The sequence below is a fragment of the Hippopotamus amphibius genome, chromosome 7 (assembly GCF_030028045.1).
Source record: "Hippopotamus amphibius kiboko isolate mHipAmp2 chromosome 7, mHipAmp2.hap2, whole genome shotgun sequence".
In the NCBI taxonomy this organism is placed as follows: Eukaryota; Metazoa; Chordata; class Mammalia; order Artiodactyla; family Hippopotamidae; genus Hippopotamus; species Hippopotamus amphibius.
The window spans coordinates 75,229,047-75,251,479 of NC_080192.1; the positions used below are offsets into that span (position 1 = coordinate 75,229,047).

Genomic DNA, 22,433 nt, shown 5'->3' on the forward strand with positions numbered 1-22,433 from the left:
GTTGAATCCATCAATGTGGAACCTGTGGATTTGGGGGGCCAACTGTACTGATACATGTTACAAAATGGATGAACCTTGAAAACATTGTGCTAAGTGAAAGAAGCCAGACACAAAGACCACATATTATATGATTCCATTCATAAGAAATGTCAGAATAGCAAATCTATAGAGACAAAGTTGATTCATGGGTTCCAGGAGCTATGGGAAGGGGGAAATGGGAAGAGACTGCTAATGGATATGAGGTTTCTTTTCAGGGCGATGAAATGTTATGGAATTAAATAGTGATGATAGTTGCACAACATTGTGAGCATACTAAAAACCTGAATAGCACAGTTTAAAGGACTGAATTTATGGTATGTAAGTTATATCTCAGTAAAGCTGCTACTAAAAAAAATGAAGGCTTCCCTGGTGGTGCAGTGGTTAAGAATCTGCCTGCCAATACAGGGGACATGGGTTTGATCCCTGATCCAGGAAGATCACACATGCCTCAGAGCAACTAAGCCCATGTGCCACAGCTACTGAGCCTGCGCTCTAGAGCCTGTGAGCCACAACTACTGAGCCCACACACCGCCACTACTGAAGCCCACGTGCCTAGAGCCCATGCTCCACAACAAGAGAAGCCACCACAATAAGAAGCCCACGCACTGCAATGAAGAGTAGCCTCCACTCTCTGCAACTACAGAAAGCACATGCACAGCAATGAAGACCCAATGCAGCCAATAAATTTAAAAAAAAAAGTTGTTTTACTGTTTTAAGACACTGAGATTTTGGAAATGTTTGTTACTTCAACATAATGTAACCCATCCTGACTGATACATCCAGCCAGACTACCAATCAAGTGCAAGGGCAGAATAAAGACATGTGCAGACCTACGAACACTCAAAAAACTCAGAAAGTTATGGAATATTGTGTTCCACTAAGAAGAGAGAGTGATTCAAGAAAGAGGAAGGGATCTGGGAAACAGAGTCCAATGCAGGAGACAAATGGGGGAATTCTAAAGATGATGGTGAAGAAGAGAAGCCCCAGGATGAGGGCTGTGCTAGAGGGCTGGGGAGCAACCAGTGCAGACTAGAGAGGAGAGGAGGCCAGGAAAGATCTCCCCAGGAAAAATGATGAAACTGGTAAAATACCTGATGCATGTGAATCTGGGGGAGATTTTATTAAATCACAGTGCTGTTGAAGGATGTTAGAAGACTTGGTCAGACTTTTAAGAAAAGCAAGCAAATGAAAAAAACGAAGCAAATCGTAAGTTACAGAAAAACACAAAGTTGTATTAGAAAGGACATGAAATTAGAGGCTATTAGTTGATCAGCAGTGAGAAAACATACATTATCATAAAAATGAAAATACTGAATATAGATTTAGCCCCTAAATGAGACATAATCATGGGAACATGATGCAGGAAAGGCAGGTGTAAGAAAGCTGCTGTCGTGTGTGATAAACAGCAGTGGATAATATCTAAAAGTGATGAGTCAGAGGCAGTTTGGGAGAGAGAAGCTGGGAGGCAGGAAAGGAGTGAGGGAGGATGTAAAATCTGACTTGATAGACAATGTCTCAAAGTGAAAAATTCAAAGGATGCTATTTAAATATGCTATTTAGAGATATAGAAGTTAATACTATTAGGATGACAGGAAAAGAGCAGCCCTTGGTCCATCTCTCCCCATCCTGAATTCTCTCTCCTTGGCACTTATCTTGGGCCCTTGTTCTGCTGTTTTTCTCTTTATTTTCTGATCAGCCCTGTGTATGGATTTGTATCATTTCTCTGTCCCTCTTCCCTCCCCAGCACACCAGCTTTATCATTTTTTTCATTCTTTGCCAATTGGGAAGGTGATAAATGGTATCTTGTATTTCTTTGCTTATTAATGAGCTTGAATTTTTTTTTACACCTTTTTTGTTTTGGGGGGCTTTTTAAAAGTTAATTAATTTATTTATCTATTGGCTGCATTGGGTCTTCACTGCTGGGCACGGATTTTCTCCAGTTGCAGAGAGCAGGGGCTACTCCTCATTGTGGTATGCGAGCTTCTCATTGTGGTGGCTTCTCTTGTTGTGGAGCATGGGTTCTAGGCAAGTAGGCTTCAGTAATTGTGGCACATGGGCTCAACAGTTGTGGCTCACGAGCCCTAGAGCACAGGCTCAGTACTTATGGTGCACGGGCTTAGTTGCTCCATGGCACGTGTGATCTTCCTGGACCAGGGATTGAACCCACTTCCCCTGTATTGACAGGTGGATTCTTAACCACTGTGCCACCAGGGAAGTCCTGCTTTTTGGGCTTCTGAATCCAGTTTGGCAAAATGATGATCAGTATCTCATTGCATTTCTTTGATTATTAAACAGGTTGAATTTTTTTTTTTACTCTGTGTGTGTATGTGTGTGTGTGTGTGTGTATCCATTTGGACAATCATCTAATCTAAACTTTGCCCCATTTTCCTTTGCAGTATTCATCTTTTTCTTATTGAATTATAAGAGCTGTTGCAAATGTTCCTTACTTTGATATTTGTCTTTTAAGGTATGCTTTTCTGTACAAGAATCTTAAATTTTATATGGTCAAATCTATCAACCTCTTCCTTTACGGGGTTTGCCTTTTGTTTTGTGCTTAGTTTAGAAAATCATTAACAAAGCAACAAGCATTTTGTTGTGTTTACATTTCAAGAAACACTTCTCAGGAAGTACTTTTCCTTTTTAAATCTGTTGAAAGCAATCCTAACACCAAGATCACACATCCAGTTTTTTTGGCCTTTGAATGCCATGCATGTTTTAGAATGTGTAGTAAGCTTACTGCTGAATTGTTTCATCAACTAATACACTGTTTTAAAACATCCACTTATCTTCACGCTAACTATTGGATAAGATGTAATTTACATAATGTTCAATCCTAAAGCAGAAAAAGCTTAGGGACAAGAGGAGCCACACCCCTGCTCCATCTTCATGCTGTGAGGCCTTGCAATCAAGATGCCACAGCAAGATCATATTGTCAGTGAGATTTTTCTTTAACCTTACAAACCCAGCTGGCATAAGAGCTCATTGATGAGAAAGCTAGTTTCTGTTGGTTAAAGAGAGACTCATATCTAGATTCACGTTTCCTTTAGAAAAAAAAGGAGGCCTAAAGGTTTGCTTCCACATCAGCAAACGCCTCTCAAACACCACTGAAATCGTCTTTGATTTCCCTGTTCCTTTTCTCAGCTCACCTCCCTTCTCTGTTTTCTCATCTGAAACTGTGTGACTTTGGCAATGATTCACTCCAGATAACTTGCTTGCATAAAGAGAAGATATTACTCTTCTACCTGATCTTGAAATCGGAAGGACAGTAAGAAAGAGACGGAAAAGAGAATGGAAAGAGGAAGTGAAATTTAGCCAAATTGTTTTGTTTCTACAGCCCTGGTCACCTCAAGCCACTGGCTTCATACTCTGATTTCCTCCTCCTGCCATTCTCTTCATTCCTCTCCAGAACCAAGAACCACTGACCATTGTGACATCACCTCTGTTGCTAAGCAACAGACCTTACTCACCCCATGAGCCCTGGGAGAAGACTTGGAGCAAGGTGCTCCAAGAAGGAGGCTTCGCCAGAGAGGGACGGAGGGAAGTAGGTGGGGGGAGATGCTGCGGCTTCTCGTGGAGTCAGCCAAGATTAGCCCACCCCTGAGCCCCCCACCCAGACCCTGTGTGTCTGTGTACTTCAGAGGTGAGAGCCAGGAGCCCCAAGAAGCAACATGTGTTCAATAAAAAACTAGACTTATTGATGCCCTGCAATGTAAAAGATGCCCTGTGTGACAGAAAGGTGAGGTAGACACAGTCTGGACCCTCCAAACTTATCATCCTTACTGTTACTATTTCTCTTAGTGTGACTCCTCTGCCTCCCATTTTTTTCTGGTGAATTGCTTTGCGGAAAAAAAGACGATGAGTACTTCCCGAGTTTCTTCTATGAACTAGGGCTGTGCCACAAACTGTGGTTAAAAAAAAAGTACCTGCTTCGTAGCATCGCTGTGAGGATTTAAAAAGATAATATATGTACAGGTCTTTGTACAATTTCTAGTAATAACTGCTCAATTGTATGAATTACTTTTAGAATCAACAGTCTTTTCATAAATATAATGATTTTTGCTCCTTACAACAATTCTATGAGGCAAGTTTTATTGTCTCCATTTTTCATAGATGAGGAAAAAAGTCCAAGAAAGGTAGGAGAGGTGGTTTAAAGGATTTGTGAGAGAAAATGAAAAAGGGTAAGTATATCTATATAACAAAGAATTGGGAACAAAAAGGGGAAAAGGGAAAGATGAATAGTCTATTGGAGGAGAGTAAGCCGGGATGAATACAAGCAAATGAGGTTTCCAAGAAGTGTGGGGTGCGAGAAAATTGGGGCCAAGAGATAAGTAGGACACAGTAGTTTCTAAAGAAACGAGCAAAGAGTGAAGGTCCTTAAATTTTTTTCTGGCCTGTGAAACTCTGCTGGCTGAATATGACATCACTCAGAGGCTGAACACTCAGGACTCCAGGCTCACAGGGTGATGTAGCTTTATGTCTCCAGTTTGTGGGTTGAAAGAGGTATAGTGGAGGTTCGGTATGTCTTTGCCCTGAAACTGACTAATTTTACGGTGAGCTGGGGATCAGCCTGATTCCAGGCCATCTTCCCCATCACCTCCCAGGCATTGTCTTTCTCCTCCTAGAAATCTCTCTCACAACCCACACTCCTGGGCTTGCCCACAGATTTGCCTACACATTCTTATAATTAAATATCTGCTTAATATCTTTTATTCCTTTTTCACCTGTCCTTCCCAGCCCTTCTTTCCCCATATACCATCCACTATGCTGCACTCCTTCGCTGCTACCCAAAAGGCACAAGTGAGTTCTCGCTCGCTCGCTCCTTTCTCTTCTCTCTCACACACATTCTTTCCTTAAGAAGAATCTCAAATTTAGCAATTTAGAGGTTCTTTACAGGGCTATAGACCGTTCTTTGTTAAAGATATTTCCAGAGAAGGCAGATGTTAGTGGATAAAGAGCTATCAACCCATTAGAGATGTTTTGGGATGTCTTAGGGTACGCTAGCTTTGCTCTGGTAACAACGGAACCCTTAAATCCCAGTGCCTTAACACAACAAAGGTTTACCTCTTGCTCACATGGAGTCCTATGTGGACTGTGCAGATCAGGCAGCCATCCCGAATGACTCCCCCAGGCAGTAGGTTAGGGACCAGCTGCTCTTTGCTTGTGGCTGCAGAGTCACCGGGCACCACCCTGTCAGCAGATGGGGAGGGTAGATGAGGGGAGTGGGGAGGAGAATGGTGACTCTCGTGGGAGGTTCTGGGAGCCAGCCCAGGCAGTGGTGAGCATGGCTCCCAAATGCTGTTAGCCAGAACGAGTCACACAGCGCCCCCCCCCCCCCCCCCAGCTGCAAGATGCCTGGGAATTACGTACCAAGGAAGAAAAAAGAATGAACACATAACATTATCTGTCACATGGGGTGGTATCCCTCTTATAGACAGTGAGAAATTTTGAAAGCTCCAGAGTCAGAGAAAATCAGTGCCATATCACATCTGCCAATGTACACTTGATGTTTTCTTAGAGAGTCCTACCCCTCTTAGCTCACTTGAACCTAGACTATGAAATATGTCCAACCACCAATACCAGCCCCTCTGTGTCTTTGCAGATGTCAAGAGGACAACTCACGAGGTGGAAGGCAATCACCCCATTTGGAATGAGGTAAAACACATCAGGGCAAGCCCAGATGAGGCAATGAGAAGCCCAACAGTGAGTCTGGGTCCAGATTGTGCTCAGAAGTCTAGAGAGGGGACAGGGATCCTCACCAGCCTTTTCTAAGGCTGGAACATCTTGCCCTGTGAGTAGCCTCTGAGCTAAGAAGGCTGTGCAGGTCTCAGGGCCACAGCAGCCACATCTGCCCAAAGCTCTTGGCCTGTCTGCCCCACTCTGGGAATGGACCCATCTTGTCCAACCCAGCCATCCTGATGTTACCAGAAACCTGAAACAGAGACAGGGCTCCCTGTGCAGGATCCCCTCTCATCTCTCATCCGTCATTGTCTCCCCACCCAGTCCCCAAACCCCTTAAACTAATAACAAGCCCACAATACTGCAATTAAGCTGTGGGAACCCAGGTAGGATGCCTGGCACCTTGGTGAAGGTAGAAAATGCCATGATCTTAGGAAATTAGACTTGAGGGAGATTCCTCAGTTTGAGAAAAACGCAGTGCCAGCCCATTCCCTGCATCTTTTCTAATTTCCTAGAAGGTTGGAAAGGGGAGGGTAGAGGGAGGATGCTGACCTCTCTGTGCCTCCCACAGACCCTCATCTGGCACCTCTGGAACCGCCCCCTGCAAAGAGACTCTTTCCTGCAAATCACCCTTCAGGACATGGGCTCAGTAAAGAAGGAAAGGTGAGTCAGAGAGAAAGCCTGATTCCCTGACCAAAGCTATAGCAAGAAGGAGGAGCCTGATTCTCTGACCAAAGCTATAGCAGATGCTGCATTTCCTGTCTCTAATCCATAACTCAGATGCAAGGACCAGAACCCACTCCAGACAGCTAATGAAAAAAAAAAAAAAAGAGGAGGTGGTGTATCAAGGCTAGCAATATAGATGGACAGATCAACTAGTTCCTATAGAACTAGGAAACTGGGGACCCAGGAGAAGTTCTCTCTCTTCTGAAGGCACAGGATCTCAAATCTCTTTCTCTCTGCCCAACCCTGGCTTCTCATCACAGCCCTATTCTAGTGTCCCACTGAGACTGAGGCTATAGCATCGCAGGTCAAAATTCCCAGGACAGAGAATCTGATTGGCCCAGCTTTGGTCAGGTGCCCACCTCCTGGTCCAATCAGCTGTTACTTGGCACAGGTCCCATTCCAGAGGAGTGTGGGAGCAGAGCTCCTGGGAAAGGGCTGGGCAGGGCAGAGCCAGTAACTGGGGTGCCCATTGTCCAGGAAGCCCCAAAGCCCAATTCCCAAAGAGCTGAGAGCCCTGCGCCCTCTGGTGGATGCTGCCCATCACTGCACCCTTCCTTCAGCCTCTGTGGACAGCACAGCCTCAAGAAGAGAAAGACTTGTGTGGATGAAGTCATGCCTGGGACAGAGAAGGACACCCTTTCCTCCGGCTCAGCTGCTCACACCTGCTCCTTGTCTCCCCAGGTTTATTGGCCTGGCCACAGTACTGCTCAAGCCCTTGGTGAAAAAACCAAGTAAGATCCTTTTCGTGAAGGACCTGACCCTGCTCAACCATTCCATGATGCCCACAGATGTGAGTCAGGCCCCAGGAAGGGTGGGTGGAAGAGCGGGGGCAGCTGGTGAAGTTGACCCATCCACTCCAGCAGAGTCCCAGTGTCCCCTCAGCCCAGAAAGCACTTTCTGCCCTGGGGGGCCCCATCACACTTGCCATGGTCTCCCCAACTTCCCCATGTCGCCCTCCATCCACCTACCCACCCCTCCACCCTTCATCCACCCACTGAGATTGAGTATTCAGTTGATTATCCACTGGTGTTAGCAACTGTGCTAGGCCTGGGATATAAAATTGAATGAAGCCCACGTCTATTGCCACTCACGGTGATAAGTGCTTCAACACATGTGTACTGGGGTCAGTAAAACTATTTCACTGAGGTCAGGAGAGAATGAATGATTCCACCTTGGTGGAAATGGAAAGCTTTACAGGGGAGGTGATTAAGACATGTGGAAACACGTGAAAACCAACCAGATGAGAACAAGCAAAGATGATTTATTCAGAGCTTGCTGTATAACAAGGGAGTCAGCCACCATCACTTGGTTTTGACAGAGACTCAAAGGCAGACAGAGGAGTGGGAAAGCTTTATGGTAGGAAAAAGGGAAAGCTTCAGGTGTGCCCTGATTGGAGGCTGTTGGTGTGCGAAAGCTGTAAGTGGACCACCTAGAAACTGGGCATCTTATGTGATTGCTTAGGGGCGCATATTTGGCTTTCTCCCATTGGTCCTGAGCTAGAATCAGGGACAGAATTAAGGGATCTATCAGTTATTAATCAAATCCCGGCTGTTTGTTGCTAGGGTTGGTGGTCAGACTTCCTATGAGTCTGACTCACAGCAAGTTGACTTCTGGAGCTGGTTACTGTCAATATCATGTTAGTTTCCTGAGCTGATTGCTGCAGATTGTGGGTCAGAATTCCATTTTTATAGATGGTTTTTAAAGAGTGGCATGAGTTTGCCCAATGGACAGGAAAGGAAGGCAATCCCAGACAGGGATTTAAGGTGCAGGTATGAAGGCTGGAGGGAGAAGGAGTCGGTACTGCAGGTTCAGGAGGGCGGGCTGTCTGCACTGCTGGCACCGTGGGAGGGGGCGGAAGGGGCATGAAGGTCAGGGAGAGCCGAGACTGGGTGGGTGGCCAGAGGCCAGAGGTGAAGGGCCTTGTGGTCTATGCTGATGAGTTGTGACTTCACTCTGATAGTTTAGGGCCCTTAGGGAGTGTTTACAGGTCAATTCTGACAAAGGTCTGGAGAATGGATGGGCAGTGAGAGCAGTTGGAGGTGGGAGGTCAGTCAGGTGTTTGCTGAAGTTCCCACACGAGGTCATGAGATGTTGGGCTACGAGTTTAGCATCAGTAGTTCTAGACTGGTCCCAAGTCACCTCTCTCTCACCTCCCCATCCTGCTGCATCCTTTTCTGTCACCACCGCTGTCATGTGCCTCCTCTATTCTTCAAACCCCATCCAGAGTAACCCATTGCTCTCTCCCCACCAGTTTATAACCTCCCTCTACCCCAGACTGCACAGGCCCCCGTGGTCTGGTCCTGTGCCATGGCCAGCATCCCTCCACACAGACGGGGCGTGACCCCTGCCAGGCTGGACCAGGTTCCAGTGCTGTGACTTGACCAAGGATTGCAGGATCTTACAGCTCCCCTGCCTTTGCCTTGCAGTGTGCTGTCACCCTACAGGTGGCCCTTATGACCTACAAGGATATTGAGAAGATAGGTAGGTACTCCCATGGGGCTGAGCCCTGCCCTTCTCCAAGCATAGTTGGATAGACTCTTGCAGACCTTGGAGATCCGACACTTGAGGGCTATAGAAGGATTGTGACCAGGTTAGGATCTATAGGCCAGATCTCCAGGCGCCTGCCTGAGGTCATCTGTCCTCACTTGTCATCTGTAGGCATAAGACCCAGCATCCAATAGGCTGCAGAGGGAGACAAGGATGGCTATTTCCAAGAACCTCCATGTATAGAGTGTGTAGCCTAGGGTTACTTAGGGTGGGTGGGGACCATGGGAGTGGCTGGGGAGGACATGTGTCCTTGTCAGGGCCTCGCGGCCATAATTTTAATCAGGAGCTGGTCACTGGGGATAGAATGATGAAATGGGGGAAATGCATCCAAGTCTCCTGAGCCCCAGACTCTGAGACCCACCCTGGACTGTTTCCGCAGGTGATGAAGACCTCCTGTCCATAACTGCACAAGAGGTGGCTAGGCAGAAACTGTTTCCCAGCCCCGCCATACACAAGTCTCTGTCCCCAAAGCCTCAGCACTTCCAGGTGAGGCCTTCCAGGGTGAAAGCCCACATGATTTGCCCGACACCCTCACCATCCCTGCCCCTCCACAAGGTCACGGCAGAGGATCAGAGCTTCAGACTGGGCTCCAGGTCCTCCGATTCCCACCATCACCCCTGCTCCTCCAGGGGCCATTCTGGGGAACTTCTGCATGTGGCTGAGGCTGGAGACACTCCAGTGAGGCCACAGGAGGAACTCTGGGCTGTGCACACCAGGCCCTGGCCGTGCTGGGGAGGCAGGGCAGAGGCCTTGACCCTGCCCTTCAGTAGTTGGCAATACAAGGCTCGCCATGGGCAAGGTGAAATGAGCTGCATGGGAGAGGCTGAGGGGAGTTCGAGGGGACCCCTGGGAAGCTCCACGGTTTCCACTGTGCATTCTGGAACCCCCATACCATGGCTTACCAACTTCCCTGTGATCTCCAGCCTGTGTCCTAACACTTCTGCCATGGTTGTACCTGCTCCCCAGCCCGCCACATGCTCAGGAGACTGGGAGTCATCCTTGGCTGCCCCTCCTCCTGGCCCCAGCCCCTGCATCCAGTCCATGGCCAAGCCCCAGCTCTTAACATCACCTGACTGCACCCACTTCTCCATTGCCTCTTCCGTCGCTTGGCCCCATATGCCATCATTGCTTCCCTGGACCACCTTGATAGACTCCTCCCAAACTCCCAGCCTCTAGCTCTCTCTGGCCATTTTTCAATCAAAACGGTTGTTCAAAGATATCATTCTTGGGACTTCCCTGGTGGTACAGTGGTCAAGACTTTGCCTTCCAATGCAGGGGGTGCGGGTTCAATCCCTGGTTAGGGAGCTAAGATCCCACATGCCTGGCGGCCAAATATCCAAAACATAAAACAGAAGCAATATTGCAACAAGTTCCATAAAGACTTTAAAAATGATCCACATCAAAAAAATCTTTAAAAAAATTACAATTGGGATTGCCATATATACATTACTAATAAGAAAAAAATATCAAACTGTACAATTTAAAAATAAATAAATTAAAAAAATTTTTAAATGTCATTCTTATCATGTCATGCAAGTGCCTAAAAATGCTCTTTAAAATGAGGACAGCCAGTGTTCTCAGGAAAAAACCAAAACTCCTTACAATCACTTCCCAGCCCCTTCATAACCCAAGTCTGGCCTGCTGCCTCTGCCCCCCTGCCCTGCTCTATACAGCCCCTACTCTCAAGACCCTCTCCCTAGCCACCAGGCCTTTGCACGTGCTGTTGCCTCCTTTGGCAAACCTTCCCTCTCCCCATTGGTCCCATCCCTCTTCACGAGACTGGTTGGTCACAGGATAGAAGGTCAGCGTGCCTAAGTCACTACCCTTCCTATGTACTTTGTCTGGGGCAAAGTTCTGACTTGAGGGCTGTTTGCCTGGTTTGGCCCCTCTTGTCTCTGATGGTCAGGTAGCTGCATGTGTATCAATCCCCAAAGGGTCCCTGGACTTGATGGAGACAGAGGAGGCCTCATGGAGAATGGCAGGATCCACAGGCTGGGCTGGGAGAGCTGTGTGCTGTTACTACCTCTAGTCATGACAAGCTCCCTTGACTGTGCCGGGCCAGCCACTGCCATCTCCAGTTCCCTCCCCCGAGCCCTAGCCAGCCTGGATCTTCCAGCGCTCTTCTCCCCCCCAGCTTCTAATTCTAGGCTCAGATGTTATAGTCCCTTTACTGAGTCTCAGGAAAGTGTATAAAGGCAGAAGAAGAAATCACAAATCAGAGATCAAATCACAGATCATAGATTCAACTGCATAGAACTCTTTTAAAAAATAATTAATTAATTATTGGCTGTGTTGGGTCCTCCCTGCAGTGCACGGGCTTCTCATTACGGTGGCTTCTCTTGTTGCGGAGCACATGCTCTAGACGCACAAGCTTCCGTAGTTGTGGCTCACGTGTTTAGTTGCTCGAAGGCATGTGGGATCTTCCCGGACCAGGGATCAAACCCGTGTCCTCTGAATTAGCAGGCCAATTCTTAACCACTGTGCCACCAAGGAAGTTCCCTGCACAGAACTTTAAAATGTTTGATTCCTTAAAAAGATCACAGACAAATATAAAAAACAGCAAACTGAGAAACATTAGACTTTCTTCATTCTGTAACAAGATCCCTACCACTCAAGAAACATGAAGTCCACCCAAGATGAAAAGGGCAAAGTGAAGGTGACAGTTCCCAGAAAAGGAAACAGAAGGAACCACGGTCTTCCCAGGGCCCGTGGGGTCTCTTTCTTTTCTTTTCTTTTCTTTTCTTTTCTTTTCTTTTCTTTTCTTTTCTTTTCTTTTTTAACCCTCAGTAGATATTTCTTATCACAACATATTGTTCTTCTAGAGAAGAGTCCCCATTGGAGGAGAGCTCGGGCCCCCAAGGTCAAGTTCCCCTGTTTTCTCCTCCGCAGGTCCGAGTGAAGGTGTTTGAAGCCCGGCAGCTCATGGGCAATGACATTAAGCCAGTGGTGAAGGTGGTCATTGGAGGCTATCAGCACCACACGCGGATCAAGATGGGAAACAACCCTTTCTTCAATGAGGTGGGCAGCACGTGCCCTTCAGAGCTGAATGGGGCACTTGGGGCAAGGGGGCCAGCCGAGCACTGGGCGTTTCCTGCCTGCAGCCGGCAAGCTTGCTCCCGACACGGGTGCTTCCATTTGTTTGTTCCACAAACACTTACTGGGCTTGGAGGGCCAAACACTGGGCTCGGCACTAGGAATACAGAGCAAGTCATTCGGAGCCCTGCATTGGTCTGGCGGGGGCCTGATGCCGAAAGCTCAGCTTCTCCGTACACCGGTGCCAAATCAAATCTCGGAGACAGAGTTTTGGGTGAAGTAGAAAAGGAGAGCTTTATTACTTTGCCAGACAAAGGGGGACCATGGCAGGGTAGCACCTCAAGAACTGTGCCCCTCTCCCTGGGGAACAGGGAGAGGGCTTATAGTCGGGGCTCGTGGTCAGGGGTATGTGATAAGAATCAAGGCAGTCACAGTCCTGCATTCTTCTGCTGGGTGAGTGGTGAGGTAAGTAGGTGTCCGCATCACAACCTTCAGGTCCAGCTGGTCTGGGGTCTGCGTGCTTGTGGGCAGCGCACCATCGCTAGTCATTAACTTCTCCCACCTGGAGGGAGTTTCAACATCTGCAGAATAGCTCAAAGATATTGTTGTGTGTATTTTTGTTGGGGAAACAGGACCTGCCCCAAGGCTGCTCTGGACTCTTTCTCCCCGGCCTCTCCCGTCCCCTCCCTTCCCTAATGAACAACTGCTTGAATCAGCCCACTGGAACTCAGGGAAGGTCATGGAGGCTGAATGAAGACTGTTACCTGTAGTTAAAGAAATAGGGGACACAGAAAGGCTGTGTGCCCAGGAGCCCCACAGGGCCCTGCTCGGTATCAGGCCCAGCATGTGAACATATAAACGATGACAACTGGATGAGACTGCAGTGCACAGGGATCACAGCAGGGAAATGCAGGCCCCACGTAGACCTTGTCTCTGCTGGAGCCCCACCTCGTACCACTGTGTCTGACACCGTAGAAACTCCATAAATATGTGCTGAATTTATTGATGACTAGACCACCAAGGAAAAGATAAAAAGCACAGGGGGAGCAGGGGGGTGGAAAGGACTCAGAAAAGGCTCCCAAAACCTTCAAGGAAGTGTCTACCAGGGAAAAAGAGACAGGATGGAGAAAGATAACTCAGGAAAAAGGAATAGTGTTCTCAGAGGCCTGGAAAGGAGAAGCAGCAGGTCTGGTTGGCAGAACTGTAGACACAGGTGTAGCTGGAGGGGAGTGGCCGGAGGTAAGCCTGCAAAATGTGCTGGGGCCCCATAATGGATGGCACTTGGGGGCCATAGAGGGATGCAGGAGGAGAGTGATAGGGCCAGGTCAGCATTTGGGGGAGGAGGTCTGGCTGCAGCAGGGAGTGAGGGTGCAGTGGACAGACAGGCGATCTTTTTTTTTTGGCTACACACCACTTGGCTTGTGGGATCTTAGCTCCCTGACCAGGGATTGAACCCAGGCCCTTGGCAGTGAAAGCATAGACTCCTAACCACTGGACTGCCAGGAAGTTCCCAGGGCAATCTAGAAAGAGGTGGAGGCTCGAATCTCCATCCCAGGAAAGTTGGCTGGTCCTCCAGGGATCTCCTACCCAGCCCTTTTCTGAATAGAAAACCCCTCCAGGACCTGGCAGGTCTCTGCTTCTGCAGGAGGAGCATGCAGGTGGTAGTGAGACTGAAAGCCATCGAAACGGGCAAACTACGGGGCAGAAGCCTGCTCGTCTGAGGCTTCAGGCTTGCTGAGTCCCTGGGGGAAGTGGTGGAAGAAATGTCTCCTACCCCCACCCCCATTCTCTCTGCTTCAGATCTTCTTTCAGAATTTTTATGAGGTTCCTGCAAAGTTCTTCGATGAGAACATCTTAATCCAGGTGAGTAGCCAGGCAAGATGGGTCCACTTTCTTGTCCCACCTCAATTCCGGAAAGCGCTCCAGCCACACACCCCCCCCAGCCCTACCCTTAGATCTAGAGTCACATCAGATGGTTTTTCTGACCCTAAAGCAGCATCTCTGCCACCTTCTTCACCCCAGCAGCCAGATGCCTCATTCATTCATTCAACAAATATCATGGAATGCCAACTGATAGGCCCTGAGCTCAGCTCCAAGGTGAACAAAGCAGCCCTTTCCCACCAAAGGACCCCTCAAATGTCCCCTCAACATGGGACATTCCGTTCTCTGACCAGAGTGAGCCTGGTAACAGTGGTGAACATGTATTTATCAAGTGCCTCCTGTGTGCCCAGCACAGGGCTAAGGAGAGCAAGGCTGCTCCCTTGAAGAATTTACACGTTCTTGGGAAAGAGCCAGGACAGCACACAGTAGAGACAGTTGAATGCAACAATTTGCTTGTGGAGATCAGGTGAACTGTCCTCTCTGATCAGTTTCCTCATATGTAAAATGGAGCTGAAATAGCTGAGCTTCACAGGGCTCCTCTGAGAATTAAATGAGAGAAACTACATGGAAGTGTCAGCCATTAGGAACCGTTGAGTAAATCCTGGAGAATCCAGATGTGCCCTTGTGATTCCTCCCATGGGGTTGGGGGAAATTGGCGTTGTGAATAACTGAGATTCTTCTGGAAACTCCCCTGCAGGTGATGAATTCCTCAGCAATGAGATTCAAGGCAGAGATCGGGAGATTCCAAGTGAGCACTGGATGGAGGAGGTGGTTTGGTGAAACAGTTACAGAGATTCACCCTGGGCTCCATGCCCAAGTCTAGGGGAAAGGACTTGGCTTTTCATGCAGAAAGATCCAGATTTGGGTCCACCTACCAACTGGGTGATTTAGACAAGTTATTTGGAGCCTCTACATCCTCATCTGTAAAATGGGGATAATCATATACTCAACTCACAGGGTCATTGTGAGGATTAAGTATGTAACAGTCATGAAAGTGCTGGGTGCCATGTTGAATCCCCCACATTTGTAATATGTGGACACAGTTCACATCTCTGCTTCCAGAAAATGGAAGCAGAGGATCCAAAAGTCAACCAAATCATTGGAGAAACCCAGAGAAAGATTGCTGCCCGTGAAGATAGAGAAAAAGATTTGCTTTGGGTAAGACCCAGGTTGAGAAATGAGGAAAGTTTACACAGTCATAAAGAGCTAAACTAGGATTCTCCAAATCCAGAAAGATCAGGAAAAGGTAGGGTTGCCAGATTAAATACAGGATGCCCTGGAAATTTTGAATCTTAAACAATGGGTACTTTTTAAATATAAGTAAGTCCCCAGTATTTCATGGCTCTTCTTGAAATATTGCTGGGGACCTACGTATACTCAAAAAGTCGTTGTTGTTTATCTGTAATTCTAATTTAAGCTGTCATCTGTATTTTTATTTACTAAATCTGGCAGACCATGACAAAGGGCCCTACCCTTGGGAAAGGCAAATTTAGCACAAATTAAAGTAAGGTTTCTTTCTCACTATAGTACTTGTAATAAGCACATGAATGGCCATGTGCTTATTACAACCTAACCCTCAAAGAAGCAGCACAGGCTTAGAAATTAAGAGATTCTAGAGAGGTTAGGTAGCAGAAGGTCAAAAAAATGTGCTTTTGACAAAGGCCACTGTGCAATTTCCAGACAATGACCAACAATTGTTGAATAAATTTTAGAGGTCAGGGAAAAACCTGAGCTTATATATATATATATATATATATATATATATATATATATATATATATATATATATATTTTGGAAAATTTCAAACAAAAGTAGAGAGAATGGTATCATGAATTCCCCCATCCCCATCACTCACCTTCACTAATTCATTGTCAATCATGTAATCATGTTTTATCTTTACCTGGCCCACTTCCAGACATCTCAGACACCTTATCATTTTATTTTTAAATATTTCATTACCTGTTTCTAAGACATACAGATTTTATTAAGCACAACCAAATACGACTACATCTAAACACCTTGATAATTCCTGGATGGCACTAAATATCTAGTCGGTGTTCACATTTCCCTAATTGTGAATTCCATTTACAGTTTGTTCAAATCAGGATCCTGATTTTACACATTTTTACACATTGCAGTTGGTTAAAATGTATTTTTAGGTGTACTTTATTCAGTTGGTCCTGCCCCCTAGTTTTCCTTGCCATTTATTTGTTGAAGCAACTGGATAGTTTGTCCTGCAGAGTTTTCTCTCAGTCGGGATTTTGCTGATTGTACCTCCAGGGGATAACCTCTATCGTCTCTCTCTGCCCAGGTATTTCCTATCTAGAGACTTGATCAGACTTGGGTCAATTATTCGGCAAGATGATGTCACCAGGAGGCACAGATGACTATTGGTCTCTTTATATTCTTAATAGCTATTGATGATCACTGCCTAGATCTATGGCTCCATTAGGGATGATGAGTTTTGGTTTGTTTTCTTCCAGCTTTATTGAGGTACAATTGACATACAATGAGTTATACATATTTTATGTTACTGTATTTTTTGGCCGCACCTCACGCTTGCAGGATCTTAGCTCCCCCACAAGGGACTGAACCCAGCCTACGGCAGTGAAAGTGCTGAGTCCTAACCACTGGACTGCCAGAGAATTCCCTATACATATTTTACATGTATAATTTGATGTTTTAAAATATGTATAAAAGATAAAATAAAATATGTATACACCCATGAAACCATTAACACAATCAAGATAGTGAACACATCTATCACATCTGTCACCCCCAGTAGTTTCCTTGTGCCCCTTTGTAATTCTTCCCTCTTCCCCGCATCCTGCCTGCGCCTATCCCTAGACAGCCACAGGTCTGCTTTCTGTAACCACAGATTGCTTTGCATTTCCCAGAATTGTATATAAATGGAATCATACAGCATGTCCTTTATTGTTGTTTGGCTTCTTTCGATCAGCATAATTGTTTTGAGATTCATCCATATTGTTGCATGGATCAATAGTTCATTCCTTTTTATTGCTGAATAGTATTCCATTTATGGATATACCACAGGTTGTCGATTCATTCTTCTGTTGATGGACGTTTAAGTTGTTTTCAGTTTGGGACTATTACAATGAAGTTGCTGTAACATTGATGTATAAATCTTAGTATGGACCGATGCTTTAATTTCTCCTGAGTAAATATGTAGAAGTGAAATGACTGCCTCATATGGTAGGTATATGTTTAACTTTTAAAGAAAATTCCTAACAGTTTTTTCCCAAAAATTCCAGATAGGTTTTACCATTTTATATTGCCACCAGTGGTGTAGTAGTGTTCCAGTTGCTCCACATTTTTATCCAATCTTGATACAGTCCACCTTTTAAATTTTGGCTCTTCTAAGTATGCGTGGAGGTATCTTGTGATTAATAACTTACAATTCCCTGATGACTAATGATCTTGAGCATATTTCCAAGTATTAGTTGTCTGTCTTCTTGGATGAAGTGTCTGTTCAAATCTTTTGCTTGTTTTCATTGGGTTGTTTGTTTTCTTACTATGGAGTTTTGAGATTTTCTTATGCATTCTGGATACAAGTTCTTTATCAGATAAATGATTTGGAAATATGTTCTTCTCGTGTGTGACATCTCCTTTCATTTTCTTAACAGTGTCTTTCAAAGAGCAGAAGTTTTAATTTTCAGTGAAGTCCAAGTAATCAAAATTTTCTTTTATGGATTGTGTTTTGTTGTTGGATCTAAGAAATCTTTGCCTGCCTGACCCAAGGGGCTGACTGAGCTTTCATTTTATTTTATTTTATTTATTTTATTTTACTTTTTCTGGCTGTACCACATAGCATGTGGAATCTTAGTTGCCTGACCAAGGATCGAGACCATGTCCCTGCAGTGGAAGTGCAGAGTCTTAACTGCCGGACCACCAGGGCAGTCCCCTGACGGAGCTTTAAAGCAGACCTACATGCAAAATTTGGGGACTGCTCTACGGACCCTTCCAAGAATGGTCTGAATGTTCTGTGGTGCCTTGCCTCATGCCACCTTCAATCTTGTACCACATCCCTCAGGCCTCAGGGAGTCCAACACTGTCTCCCAGGGGAGAAACCCATAGTCTCTTTGCCAACTCGTCCCTTGACCATCCTTCTCCCTGGGATGGGAAACACCCTTCCCCCACACAGGGGGAGGGAAGAACATCGCTGTGTTGGCCAGCAGTGCTGGTGGTGGTCAAGGATCCTTTCAATTCAGGCCGCCTCACTTACTAGTTGTAAGACTTTGGGCTCTTCCCTCAAACTCAGTATCCTCCTCTGTAGAGTGGAGGTGATAATGGCCTAATTTCCAGGTTGTTGTAAAGATTAAAGGGGTTAGGGTGGAACAAGTACCCGTATCATCGTCACGTTGGTTGGTATTACGAATCTTGGCTGGAGGCCCCAACTAATCCTTCCTCCACTCTTGTCTTTCCAGACAGATATTGGGTTCATCTACAACTCTCCAGGTAGGTAACAACTGTTGGAAATATGTGTGTCTTCTGAGAAAAACCAGGTCAGGAGTTGAAATCATCTCAAAATCCCTGTATATTAAACACATAAGAGGGGACATTAGAGGGTGTGAATTATTTTCTGTAGTTGACAACATTTTACTGTACTTCATGGTATTTTATCTTGTTTTATAATAATATCTTTCTCTGCAAAAATCAAAGCATCTCTTGGGGTCAAATGCTAATTTTTTATTGCAGCCTTGGGTTGAATTTCTATTTTTCTGTGCCAGTGTTTGAATTTTCTTTCTTTTGGTTTTGTTGTTTTAATTTAATTTTTAAAATCTGAAGTATAGTTGATTTACAATGTTGTGGCCAGTGTTTGAATTTTGAGTAGACCTGACCATAACATACCTATCAGGTTGAGGTTAGGACTTAGGGTTGGGGAAAATATTTATCTCTCTCAGACCAGGACAGTAACAACTATAAGTTCCCTGGATGGGAAAGAGGGGTCCCTGTTTCCTAAAGGCAATAGCTGGCAACTTGTGCTTAAAGGTAGGAGTGACTCCCATTTCCTTCTGCTCCTGGATGGGGACCAGAATATATGAGACATGTTTCCACATCCATCTCCTACAGAAGCAAAGTCTTGTTTCAGGGGAAGAAGGATGGAGACTGGAGGCTGGTCTCCCATGGGCCCTCTGCATCTCCAGGTCACACACTCCTAAGGAAATGGCTCGGCCTCTGCCAGCCAAATGAACCCAGCAGTGGTGTGAGAGGCTACCTGAAAGTCACCATCTGTGTCCTCGGTGTGGGAGACCAGGCACCGGTGAGGCTGCCCTCCAATACCCCAGGAACATTTCCTACCCTGGCCACTTCCATGGGCCCCCCCTTGGGCCACCCAAATGGCCACTGCTCTTCACACCATTTCATTTGTCCACTGTGTCAATTCAGGGTTGTCCATCCCCACCCCAACCAAGAGGAAAGTTGGGGAAGCCAAGTCTGGTGGCCGTGACCTCCCTATGACTGACCCTGTCAGCTCTCTGGTCTCTCCAGGTAGATCAAACGCTGGCCTATAGGGCTGATGACACTGACATTCAGATCTTCAAGTCATCGGTGGTGCCCATCAACATGGCCTACTTACAGTTCTTCATCTACTGCGCCGAGGATCTCCACCTCAGTCAGTCACGGCAGGGGAGGGAGGGACCCTGAGGGTCCCTACACGGTGGCACCTGGTTTCTCATGGGGCTCCCCAGTTCCATTTTGACACTAAGATTTGGGGTGGGAGAGAAGGGGAGACTGAAATCCACCAAGAATGGTTTTATGAAGGTCCCTTTAAGATAGGCCATGTGCCCTTGACCTGTCTTTGATGCCCAGAGGCAGACTCAAGGTTCTCTAGGCCAGCCCCCACCCCCACTGCCATTGTGTGCCAGAACACACCAGGGCACATGTAGACAGAGTGGAAACAGGACAGGTCTGCCCAGGGGGCACCAAACCAAATTATGGGCGAGAGTTTTAAGTTGTTCTGTCACCTCTCCATTTCCTCCTCCTGAAAAACAAAAACAAAAACAAAAATGCTGCTATCTCAGAAATCTTTGAACTTCTTGCTCTTAGAGAAAAACCACTCAGTGAGTCCTATGTTGGAGGTGGAACTAATTGGGGAAAAGGTAAGCGCAAAAATGGTCTGAGGCTTAAAGAAATGGGCACCTAGAAAAAAATAGTGTGGAGGAAAAGCTTGGGTCAGTGGCCAGGACCCCAGGAATTGTGTCCCAGTTCTTCCATATATGGGTGATGTGTTCCCATGGCACCACAGCCTCTGTAAAGCTGGAGGCCATGGCTTGGTCAGCCTATGTCCCAGAGCCATGGCCAGTGCCTTGCATAGAGAAGATGCCCACCAAAAACCAAACACCTGAATGCACGGATGAGTGGACAGTGAACGAAACAACATGCCCACAAATGCATGACATTGAAACTGTCACCGTCCCCTTTGGACCTCAGTTTCTTCATCTAAAAATTGAAGGTTCCGGGCAGGAGAATTGCTGACACTCCATGAACCTCTATGGACACACAGTAGCATTTTCCAAAGTGTGTTGATGGATGTTATGTGCAAGAAAAAGATCCTGTGTTCAAGTTTGGGGAATTCTGGGCTAAAAGTTAAATAGAATTGTCTCAGAATTCATCAACCATCATTTCCACCATATTGTACCCATTAGACAAAGTCATTAAATCCAGCCCATACACGTGGGGAGGGAGACTAGTGTCCACCTTTTGAAGGGGAGAGTACCAAAGGATGTGTGGACATATTTTAAAACCACCACGCTGAGTATTTCCCAGTGAGTGGTTTGGGTACTCCAGAAGTGAGATACTGTTGGGTGATAGAGACATTTTTCAAAAATTTTAATATTTCTGTATTTTTCTTAGAGTGTAGGAAAAAGTTTAAGCAGTCCAACTAACCTTTGGTTTCACTGACATGATTGCTTAGAATAAAGCTAGATTTAAAAATGGAGTCAAGTCATGCTTTGGAAAGGGGGTTCCATCAGCATTGTTGTTGCTGAGTTTTTATTGGGATCTTAGAGTTTGTCTAACAAAATCTACATGTTGGCACTCATGTAATACATTCAATTACCCTACATCTATTTTAAAAATTAAGTTAATTGAAAGCTGATTTAAGGAAAAATATGAAAGAGTCTGGATCTAGGTAGCTACTCAAAGGACCAAAGTTGTAGCTGACGAGACGTTGTCAAAGTGTCTTTAGACCAGGGATTCCCATAAGCGGTCCTGTGCTGCAGACAGGTTTCACCTGTGGGCTGGACCGGAAAGGCTGGGAGGTGAGGCCATTGCGGGGAGGAAGGTGCAGGCTGGCACTGACACTGCTTTGGGATGTTCCCAGCTCAAGACATATGTGCAGACCCAAACCGAGAGTCCGATATGGAACCAGATCCTGACCTTCCGGATTCAGGTATTGCTGTTCCATCACGCCCATTCTCTTCCTCCCACCCCACAAATGGAAGGGGAGTTTTGGTGTTGGGAGGTTGGGTGTTGGTGGGGGGGGAGTGTGGATGGAAGGTGGGCCCACAAAGCATGGCAGGAGGGGGCGGGGGGGCTCTGCCTGACAGGGAGCATGAGGAAGCCCAGGACATATTACAGAGAAGCTTACTTCAAATGAATGGAGGGAATTCCTTGGTGGTCCAGTGGTTAGGACTCCACGCTTTCACTGCTGAGGGCCTGGGTTCCATCCCTGGTAGGGGAACTAAGATCCCACAAGCCATGCTGTGAGGCCAAAAAAAAAAAAAAAAGAAAGCAAATAAATGACCCAGAGGATTTCAGCTAATGACCAAGACCAGATCAAAAAAAGAAAAGAAAGAAACGAATGGGCCCTACGACTGAACTTTCCAGAGAGTTTAAATGTGTCCTTTCTCCTACATTAAAAAAAAAGTCACTTTCAAGACTCATTCTAAATTGTATTATGCATTTTCTTATCTCCTAGGCAAAGTGCCCTGAATACAATTATAGGTCTTTGTGGATGGCTCAGAGGCACTAAAGGAGCACAGTTATAAACTGGGTTACACGTAGTACGGGACTGTTTGTTCCAACATTAAGTGCCCCCACCGCGCTCTTCTTTGTGGGGTTCTGCAGTCTGATCTCTATAGCCTTTCAGACTCTCAGTCACCTATCAGTACTGTGGATGCCAGTTTTCTCCAAGCCCTAGGAGAGCCTTGATTGCTTTTTTGACTCCATGCCAGGCTTCTAAAAGCTGTGTGTAAAATATGAGTAAGCAGTTTGAGAGAGAACTTGAGCGCTGCCGTAAGTGAGAGTGTATAGAACTTTGTGTGGCATCTGTTTTGGCTACCCAGAGAGTGTTTTGCTTTCCTTATACCTTACATTTGTGGGACATGAAATTAGCTAATGAGCCCCTCTCTGCCCTTCTGTGGACCCTCCTCCCTGCTTCTCCTAGAAGCTTCTGCCTCCTCATGAGTCATCATTTTTAACCATTCTTCATAATCCCCATATTCTTGGGTGATTTTATAGACTCTTAAAGTAGGAAGAGATTTTAGAGGGGGCCCAGCCCATCCCGCAC

The 22,433-nt window shown here is 46.2% G+C and overlaps 1 protein-coding gene across 1 annotated transcript in view; it reads left to right on the forward strand.

Annotated features, from left to right (window-relative positions):
• The first annotated feature begins 3,594 nt into the window (after positions 1 to 3,594).
• Positions 3,595 to 22,433, forward strand: part of FER1L5 (fer-1 like family member 5) — a 53,466-nt gene continuing 34,627 nt past the window's right edge. The window contains exons 1-14 of the mRNA XM_057740715.1: positions 3,595 to 3,679; positions 5,639 to 5,691; positions 6,287 to 6,378; positions 7,123 to 7,231; positions 8,868 to 8,922; positions 9,368 to 9,474; positions 11,878 to 12,006; positions 13,822 to 13,884; positions 14,600 to 14,650; positions 18,349 to 18,379; positions 19,069 to 19,184; positions 19,412 to 19,535; positions 19,970 to 20,022; positions 21,246 to 21,314. Of these exons, the coding sequence (XP_057596698.1) occupies positions 3,595 to 3,679; positions 5,639 to 5,691; positions 6,287 to 6,378; positions 7,123 to 7,231; positions 8,868 to 8,922; positions 9,368 to 9,474; positions 11,878 to 12,006; positions 13,822 to 13,884; positions 14,600 to 14,650; positions 18,349 to 18,379; positions 19,069 to 19,184; positions 19,412 to 19,535; positions 19,970 to 20,022; positions 21,246 to 21,314 (1,137 nt within the window). The remainder of the gene's footprint in view (positions 3,680 to 5,638; positions 5,692 to 6,286; positions 6,379 to 7,122; positions 7,232 to 8,867; positions 8,923 to 9,367; positions 9,475 to 11,877; positions 12,007 to 13,821; positions 13,885 to 14,599; positions 14,651 to 18,348; positions 18,380 to 19,068; positions 19,185 to 19,411; positions 19,536 to 19,969; positions 20,023 to 21,245; positions 21,315 to 22,433) is intronic.